Source organism: Hyposmocoma kahamanoa, unplaced genomic scaffold (assembly GCF_003589595.1).
Source record: "Hyposmocoma kahamanoa isolate Upper Pololo Valley unplaced genomic scaffold, ASM358959v1 63, whole genome shotgun sequence".
NCBI classification, from domain to species: domain Eukaryota; kingdom Metazoa; phylum Arthropoda; class Insecta; order Lepidoptera; family Cosmopterigidae; genus Hyposmocoma; species Hyposmocoma kahamanoa.
Genome location: NW_020653851.1, coordinates 7563034 through 7573419, shown reverse-complemented (window position 1 = coordinate 7573419; position 10386 = coordinate 7563034). Strand labels below are relative to the sequence as shown.

General features: G+C 35.8%; 1 protein-coding gene across 2 annotated transcripts in view; it reads left to right on the top strand.

Moving 5' to 3' along the window:
* The first annotated feature begins 5546 nt into the window (after positions 1-5546).
* Positions 5547-10386, top strand: part of LOC113230360 (lachesin-like) — a 117004-nt gene continuing 112164 nt past the window's right edge. For both annotated transcript variants that reach the window (XM_026464260.1, XM_026464259.1), the window contains exon 1: positions 5547-5973. In XM_026464260.1, coding sequence (XP_026320045.1) covers positions 5814-5973 — 160 coding nt within the window. In that variant the 5' untranslated portion in view covers positions 5547-5813. The remainder of the gene's footprint in view (positions 5974-10386) is intronic.

Here is a 10386-nt window from a genome sequence, read left to right as displayed (position 1 = left end):
TTCACAGCTACCTATGAATTAGCTCAATTTAATTGTTAATTTGCATTTAATAGAGCAGTGATTGACTTAACAGTTGGCCTATTGCGCTGTTTTAGGGTCGTATTCTAGAACTCTACTCAATACTTTAGTCAGGACTTGAGTATTGCAGTGAGCACTGAAAATCATACCCAAGCCCTTGACAATAGGGTCGTATTTCCAGTGCTTGAAATCATACTCAAGTATGCTCAAATCCCCTGACATAAGCATTGAGTAGAGTTTTAGAATACGACCCGTAATTTCATAAGATTAATATACGAGAATGTGCAGGTATGTGTGGAATTACCCAAATTCCCTATAAACCATAAACAAACGACATAGCCAACGATTGGAAATGTAAAGTCGGTAAAAAAAAATCGAAAGAAATTACTTGCTTTCTTAAGATTGTGGAAAATTAGTTAGATACTTCGGTAGGGTAGTCTACGTACGGGCAGAAGTACTGAAAAATCGACAGGATGGTATGGTATGGTGTAACGGGCTGATATCCGCAATTCCACGTCAGGAACGGAGCCATAAATAGTAACTGACGTCTAGCCCAAGCTGTGCGACATTTAATGGATAAACACACATTAGTGCTATTTTTGATGTAATTGTCTTTGCAGTATGAAGTGACTCTGTGCTGCTTGTTTACTAGTTGCAAAACGTACAACTGTTTTACACTCAGTACTTGGCATTTGTCATACAACGATGTAGTAGGAAATCTATACGGACTAAAAGTCATCACTTTAAGTAGGAGTCTTTGTGCTCTTTCTAAAGTCAATAAATGAGTCTTAAAGGCACCACCCCAGACTCCAACACAGTAACTCATCACCGACTGCGCAAGGGCGTAGTATATCGTACGCAGTAGCTCAAGATTAGCCACATATCTCAGTTTTTTGAAAACGTATATTAGTTTTCTACAGCGTGAAGTCGTGAGGTCTATGTGTGCACGCCAACTGAGTCTGTCGTCAAGCATCACTCCTAAATATTTTACATTGGTAGACTTGGCAACAGTAAGACAGGAACAGTCAGAATTGCGAGGAGAATAACATGAGTGGAGTTTGATTTCAATATTTTCCTGTTTATTGTTCGGCAGGGTAAATTGAACAAGAGTAGATTTAGAAAGATTTACAATCAGAATGTTTTCTCGCAGCCAGCAGCTTATTTTATGTAAACCGCGTTCAGCAGTATCGCTGACCTCTTCCCAGGTTGCTCCAGTGAAAACCAAGGCTGTGTCAGCGGCATAAGTAAATATTTTGCCATTTTGTAACGATATTTGACACAAGTCATTTATATACATATATTAAGAAGAGACTTGGTCCGAGGGTGCTTCCTTGCGGGACTCCATAGAGAACCGGACATTCTGCACTCACTATCTCTCCAACTTTAACTTGTTGAGTACGATGGCATACGAAGTCCTCCATTATTTTGAGGGCATTACCTCGGACACCGGCACGATTTAGCTTATTCACAAGTACGGGAATCGAGACAGTATCGAAAGCTTTTGCTAGGTCGAGAAAAATTTCTATGCATTTCTGTTTAGCGTCACTTTCTGAGGTTGCATATCTACTAGTTGGCTAACCGCATCTTCGGCGCTTATATTAGTCCTAAATCCATGTTGCGATTTTGATAATATCTTATTATGTTCCAAAAAGTTCACGAGGCGGTTGTTAAGTGCCTTTTCAAGTACCTTAGAAAGTGAGCTGAGTATCAATATCGGCCTATAATTGGAGAAACTGTCTCGAGGTCCACACTTGTGGATTGGGGTGATGAGCGACTTCTTATAAGCCTGTGGGAAAACTCCCTGGGATAGGCAAAGTTCAATAATTTTGGTAAGGGTCCCCCCTTACTTACTATTATATCTTTTGAAAGTTTTAAAAATTTAACAGGTATGTAGTCCCACCCAACGGCGCAGTTATTTTTAAGGTTAATTATTATTGATTCAACCTCGGCTTGGTCTGGTAGTAGTAGCACCATTGAATTTACTACTGGAGGTATATCTAAACTGTATTCACTTTTGTTATTACAATTTGAAGAAATTATCATATCAGCTAGCTCCATACCTATATTAGAAAAACATCTGTTAATATCCTGAATATTTTTACCATTATCTGAACGTAATAAATCATTTGCAGAGGTTTTCGATTTCGAGATATAAAGTATCGATTTGATTGCATTCCAAGTGTCCTTATTTGAGTTCGACGAAGGTAATAAAGATTTTTCATAGTTTCTCTTTAGCTTTCGCTACAAGAAATTGCAAAAGTTACAGTATCGCCTATAAGTAATTTGAAGGATTTAATTATTTGGGTCTTTTTTTAAATTTCTATGTAGCCTATCCCTATGACGGATGCAGCGAAGTAGATCAGACGTTAACCATGGTTTCAAAATGTTCCTCCTGTTAGGTACTTTGTATGACTTGGTATTAGACATTATTGCAAACGATAGTTTTTCAACAAAAAGTGAAGCGTTTACGTTGGCGTCAGAGGTAGGCGTTATAAAAGAAAAGTCAACCGATTGGAGGTATCTAACAGCCTCATTGAAATCAGTTTTTTTGACATAGTTTACTAAACCTTGTTTAAATTTGGTCAAAGGAAGATTTAGCAACACTAGAGCGTGGTCCGTTACCGTAGAGTCAATTACAAATACGGATGCAGGGAAAGCCGTCTTTAACATCACATGATCCAAACAGTTTAGCAACCCGGTAGAATATTGGTGACCCGGTAAAATTCCTAGTTCAGCAGATAGGTCCAAGTAAGCAACACTAGGTCTGTCCTTGTTGTTTGGTTTAATGTCAATGTTAATATAACCTGTTAATGTAATATTTTTTCTGAAGTGTAAAGGACGTATAATGCTGTCTATTGTGTTTAGAAACGTGTCTGTGTTTAGTATAGACGGCGATCTATAAATAGCCAGAATGTGAGTATCTGGTTCAAGTTTTAATAATAAGTAACTAGCTCCTATCGGTTCTGGCTCCGTAACTGAACACTTAATGTGTTTTTTAACGTATATAACGATACCGTCACTTTGATTAAGATGCTTACTATTAGAAAATGCAATATAATTGTATAGTTGGGGTATAGGTTTGTGGTCTGTCAAAATTATAACGTCAATATAAATTGTGAATGTAGCCAATTGCGCTAATAAGCTATCAAAGTTTTTATGAATACTTCGAATATTTTGGGTGAGTATATTAAACGAATCAACAATGTTTAGCAAAAGTGAGTTGCACATCGTGGTATCACAATAATAGGTTGACGCCACAGAAATATTATCTAGTTCCAGTGCATTGTTATGATTTATGATACGTAGCTCTTGTCTTTTGAGGTTAAGAAATTTTCGGGATAGACTGGCGTTGAGCGTAATAAGTGTAGGTCTCTTCCGATGCACTCCATTCCTACTGAACTTGTGCTTCCAGTGCCCCTCAAATTTTGCAATTTATTGCTCTGCCTAGCACAGCAAACCACACACACTTCAGACCACTTTCACAAGGAGCTCTATAAATTTCTTTGAGTGTCTATGAGTATACATATCAGAACAACGGTCGGGAACATTACTCAGAACACTCATCTTTTTTAACCTATTTGTACGGTCCACTGCTGAGTAGAGTCTCCTATGTGAACTGTTTCAACTGTTGTGGTGAACTAATTCAGGTGAATTAAGTTAACGCACCAAAAAGTGGTGGTAAATGCTGTTAAAAATTAAAAATATTATTTTTAATCGGTTATTTCTGAAAAGGGTCAAGGTCAAAAGGAAATAGACATTAAATAGGCGCGCATGCTCTATCATCGACCTCATCGTCGACTTTCCATTAGGTTTTGAAAATTTTTTTTTGATATCATGTGAGATGACATGAAGGTCAAATGTGCACTAATTCATAGAATAAAAAAAAGAAAAATGGGTTTCCGATCATTATTAGCCAGCTAAAAAAAAATAAGTCAATTGATAGTAGTTCGTTTACAGTAATCCTCTTTAATTGTTTAAATAACAGAAAAATATTATCATAATCTAATTGATGCACTGCGCCGCTAAGGTGAATAAGTTATCAACGTTATTCAATAGAATAAAGATTGTTCGTTATTAAATTTATTCGAAACGCGTGACTTAAGATTAGTATATATATTTAAGCAAGTCAACCAGACCAAGTTAGACTGGCTATTTTAGATAAACAACCATACCCGGAGAGGAGTAATAATTAACAATTATATTATAGTACAAGGGATTTTATTTCGGGAGCTAGGACTATAAGCCTAATATAGAACAACTTCGTACGTATTTCTGTGTCTTTTGTAATAAAGTTAGTATTATTATTATTATTAATAATAAAGATTTATATGGGATGATATGGAGAAATACATGTTTGCCTTCGTGTATTCATGTCTAAGTACTTGCAAACTTGTAGGTGACTTCTCAGTTACATGATTGTCACAAGTTCATACGAAACAAAAATCTATGTCTTTTCAGAAACCGTTGTGGCATTTCTTTTGTTTAATTATAACCTGCCCAGTGGCATTCATTACCAAATACACATATATATGAATAAACATGTGAATTATTTTTCTGTTAATTTGTTATGTTGGAGAAGTGATTGATTTCAAATAAAGTGTTAAAACATAAAAAATAAAAATAATTTATTGAAGACAATTTACAGTTCATTTTGTCATAAATTATTTACTAGTATATAGCATAGCATATAGAATTGAATTTCTTTGCTAATTTTAATTAAAATATTAATAAAAATGTGATTTAAGTTCACGGTTATAAATTGGACCACTCTTCCCGGGTTTCGTAATTTGTTATTACGAAATAAATCCTAGAGAGCAGAATCTTCCACAGTGTCTCTTTACTACAGTAGTATGTTTTTTCAGCAAACATAGGTTTATACATACATACATAGATTTGAAAAGGGTGGAATAAATGACGAATTAAATTTTGGTTCTTCTATTTAAAAATAATGTAACAACATTATTTTACAGATTAGTTATTTATTTTGCTTGTTTTGTATTACATATTTACTGTTAATAGGATTCGCAGTACATTTTTAATTTTTAATGTAATAAAATAATATGTAGAGTCAATAATCTGCTCTAGGACGAACATACCAAATTCGTGCTATTTTATTGTAATAGTCTCGGCAGAATAAATGTCTTATAAACATTTTAGCAGCGACAGCTGTAGATATATGTATAAAAAACAGTTTAAGCAAAGTATAAGCAAAGTGGTTTAAGAGAGAGTCGGTAAATGGCCGACATCTCAGTCGCTATCTTAATCGTCCAGCGTTTAAGCATCTTTACGTAGCAATAAGTTATCAGCAGCCTAATTACGGCCGCGAAACCACCTGTCCGCTATCATCTGTACATAGGCCTTCGCATATACTTCCGTGCGTCTTACGCGCGGGCCCTCCCCCGTGGCGCTATTGGTTGGCGAGGGCCGTGCGCGCGCAACGGCCCTCCTTGCGGCTGGTGTGAGATGCTGCGACTTCGGAGGAGCCGGTCGCGATGCTGCTCGCGGACAGTGCTCTCGCGACCACGCAGTCATACCGCCGCCGCCACGCGCACTCTCCACCACTCACGATACGAACGTGCGATACGAAACTTAGACATCCAATGTTCTGTATTTCTTCAATAAATTTTACAAAAGTAATCAAAAGAGTTGTAACTCATGTCAAAAGTTAGATCTTAGTTAGTTCTAGGTTTTTATTTCAAATTAATGTTCGGAATACAAACTTGAAAGTTGAGTAAAAGTTAGTGCTATATAGGTAGAGGTACTTGTATTAAAGATTGATTATTTGGTGATGTGAGATGGGTGAGGGCCGCGAACTTCGAGGGTGCTGGTGGAAGGGAACAACACTGGTTCTAGTGCGATGCGCGTGGGCATGCGCGCTGTTCGCCGCCGCGGCTGGTGCGCACCCCGACGTCGACACTTCCACAGGACTTGGTGAAAACACGCTTACCAATTCAGGTACGAAGCAGAACCATAAATTAAATCCATTAAGTTACTAAGTCACCTGATTATATCTCCATTAGTAAAGATAAAAAATAAGTATCTAAATAACTGCAGAAAACAAAAAAATCTACTTTTAACATGATTTATAATTTTGAACAAATTTTATATAGAAATGTAATTTTCTGTTTAGAAAAGTTAACTTGAATAAAATTTATTGGACGTTAACTTAAACTGCTTAATCTATAAATAAATTAGCGAACGTATAGTCTACTTGCATGAAAGTTTTTTTAAAAAAATAAGACCCATGTTCTTAAATATGCAGGAATTTGGACAGGACAATTTATAGTAACCCATAATTAAATGATTTGTTTATAATTCATTTTGGAAATGATTATCATAATCTATAAAATGACAAAAGTAACTTTTGAGAACTTAAAATATACTTAATATTATAGTCGAAATCCTTTTCTTGAAATTTAATTTTCTTTTTTTTTCCTTTCTATATAATTATTTTAGAGAACAACCGTGCGACGGCAATGTCACGTTGATATTATATATAAAAACAACATAAGCATTAGGGTTTAAATGAAAAAAACTTACTTAATCGATGATTACGTTAATAATTTTTTCAAGAATTAAATTTTGTAATATCGAACAATAACCATACTTTAATATTTATAGGTAATTAATTACTCAAGAATATTCTATTAGACTTTATTGAGTTTCGGAACAGTGTAAATGTACAAAGTAATTAAACCAGGAAGGATTTTAATTAAAACATTCCACATAGCGTCGGAAAAGCCAGCGGAATTATCTTTCCATTATTTTATTTAAGACAGAGTGGGCGGTGACCAAATAGAACAACACCTACCTACTTATGTGCGTAATCAAAGAAACAAAATCCGTCGGTTATTGTCCAAAAAATGTATAAACCTTATAAAGGTTTCAGGATAATTTTGGTATGTAGAGATATTGTGGATGGTTATATCACCACTGATTTCATATCGTTAGTGACTGTGTATTCGTTATAACCAGGTGCTGAAACTATATAATATAGTTAGGTATTGTAATATTTATATTACTACTTTGATCATCACAAATATTTATCTATTTTTATCAATGGAATTGACGATTATACTTTATGAGTTAATAGTTGTAAGATAAAACGATAAGTTTTGGTTAATTTAAAATAAATTTGATGATTTAAAATATATCACGAAAACCATCACATTAAAACCATCTCTGCTCATGAAAGATGTTTTGAGTATCATATGTATCACAGTCATGTACGTGAATGTCTTAAGCACTTATAATTTAAAGTCTAATTATGTTTATGTTTCAATGTCGATACACTATGAGACCAGGTCAAAATATTCTTGACACGCATAAATATTACGATTAATAAGATATAAACGTAGTGGATAGCAAATTGGCACTCATAGATTAAGCGTTTGATTGTATTAAGTATACTGAAAACATTTCACTTAGAATTTACTAGTTTCATCTCGTTGTGCGTAACATTAATATGCGTATATGTTGGATACTCGGTTGGAAATATCAACAATACAATAAAAAACAAATTGCTAGACCAAGTTGGATGTTAGACCAAGTGAATGTATGAGTTGGACTTCATGTCTTTGAAGGGTAGTTTTATGAATCTGACGTATGATACTGGAACGGAAGATTCACCTTTTTCTTTCATCTTTATTATGTTCTTACCTGGATCCACATTATTTTTAGATAAGCATTTCTACCACACCTAATACAATTGCATTACAATGCATTGAGATAAAAATAAAATCATCTGATAATCATACAAAACTTAGCATATTAGCTATGTAGTTTGACAAAACATTTTTTTCCGGAATAGTTTTTGTTGATATCATAATATGATATCATATGGTGTTAAGCGACACGTCTGTCTATAACGGTTGCAGTGCCATTTAGAGACTTAAATCACAAAGATTTGAGGGACACTGCCACTGCGCCCGTCACCCTATGACATAAGTTGACAAGGCCCAAGGCACAAATGCCTGTAATTTCACCTGTACCTTTATTCTTCAACATCAGAAAGCATTAATGCTCACATTACCGCTTGACGCCACAAATAAATAATGTGGCAGTACTTTCCTGGACGAACTAATTCACAAGGAGTTTTTGTAATTACGCATATTATATTTTAAATTGATTTGCAAAAACCAAGAAATACTGCTTACTCAGTAAATCGAATACTCAGTATACGCAGAAGCACTTTAAGTACTTATAGTGATAAAACAGAGCTTCCATTATAGTTTCACATTTCGTTGCATTTTTACGAAATTCCAAAATTGTGTAAATCATACAAAGCAGTTTCAATTAATCGTCATCCGGATTTGTATTAAATTTTCCAACGTGATAACCCAATTAAAGAGAATAATTACGCTACTACATGTTCGTCTCGGATATTTTTAATGAATGACATTCCAATCACTTTACAAATTATTTTGTGTCAATTTGCATATATTAACGACTTATTTGTTAAAATACTTGTCGTCGTAATACATTTCATGTCCTTTCGTTGCATATTCAAGATTTCGTTAAAATTTTGTTGCACCGCACATCTATTTTTATATTATCAGTATATTATTATCTATTGTTTTGCCGTGAAAAATTTTTTGAGAATGTAAAATAGTAGGAGAAACTAGTTTTCGTCTGTGAATTACAAATGACAGTCTAGAATAGCAAACGCATACTAGGTGGACTTGCAATATGCATGAGTAAAGTAACAACTTGAAATTGCAGTAGGAGTTGAAACTGCTTCAATGCAATTACTATTCAAAAGATTGTCCTTTCATCGAAGTTTCCCGGTTGGAACCCATAATTGGGACCGCGAGAACAGCAACGAATTAATCAAAATTTCACCTTCGGCCTAATATGAGACGTGATTTCTAGCTGAACAATGGGGGTGGAGGCGCACTAGAATCGAAGTTCCTAAAGTTGAATCAGTTCGTACATTCGGAGTTCCATTGTTACGGAACCGAGTAATGAAAGCGTGGGCTGATAATAATTTACGAACAGCAGAAGTGTCGCTGTTTAATGGCGAAAATAGGGGTCCGAGGAGCATTCCACTGGCGGGCGGCGGGTGCTGGGTGGCGCTCGACTGACGGCCGCTAGCCGCGTCGACAGCAAACTAAAATAATTATCATCATTGTCCTCGGCCACGGCGCGCGCTTTAATTGTTCATTTACATTTGCAACGATGATACCAGTTCCGAACTATTTCGCCCGGCGTTTATTTTACTCTCACCCGTCCCACTCCGGTGTTATTGTCCAGGGTTAATGGTCTGAAAAATAGAAATGAATTGCAATTTGTATGATGTTATTACTCGTGAATGCTCTGAGTTATATGTAGTTATAGATCTGTTTGGCCATGTCAAGCCATTTATCAAAATGAGTCTCATAGTAGTGATGCGGGAGATCGGTCTAATTTGTTGTATTGTCTGTGGTTCACGTCGATTATTGGAACAGTGTTCAAAGTAAAATGAGGCAAGAGAGCGAGGGGATCGTGTGTATCTTGAATTTTAACAAAACCGGTAATAAGAAGTAGAATTGTAAACTCTATAAATAAAGTAAGTAGTCTATTATAAAAGATCGTCGTGCAGAAAATAAAGCAATAATATGCCCTTGTCGGGTATAGGCACGTAGCGTCGTCGAGTACATTTCACGCATTGTAAATGTGTCTCATAGTAGGTCGTAGGGGCGCGGTGGTATTACAAAATGAAATTACAAAAGACGCTCGCGGAGTCCTCCCACGGCATTAATTTGTATCAAGAATTTGTAGAGATTTAGCTTGAGCCGGGACGGAGTGTTCATCGCAGCCGGCGAGCGTTAACACTTATTAAGGGGGTGCATCCCTGCGACAGATGTAGGGGAGGACCCGCCATTTGCGTAATGTCAGGAATGGTTACACTCGATTTAATAAAACTCTGACAACATTTCATTCTGAAGAATTTAAGAGTCAATTCGTTTTAAACGCCACAGTAGAATGGCAAGAAAAAACCGTGCGCCGAAACGTGCCTGGAATACATTGCCAAGGCTTGGATTTCTTATCGGCGGCAATTGAGATGAGTACTTATGGCTTTTCGAGTGGCTCGGCTTCGTTTAATTTGTTGTTTCAGCGTGGAATTTTTATTAACGTCTCCCCTCACTTTGCATTTTAGGGCGCTGAGTCGTTATTGGCAAGTCAAGGTGAAGCGAAACTTTTATTTTGTCGTATTTCTTTTCTTCTCGATATTCAAAACGAGCACAATACGCCCGTGTTACGCATCTAGGACCATGTAAAACAATAAAGTTTTTCACGGTCAGTATTACTATCTTTATACGTTAGCAATTCCAAGGGGTTCAGTTCTGTAGCTTCAGGCCAGAAGGTCTAGTATTAAATAAATATAAA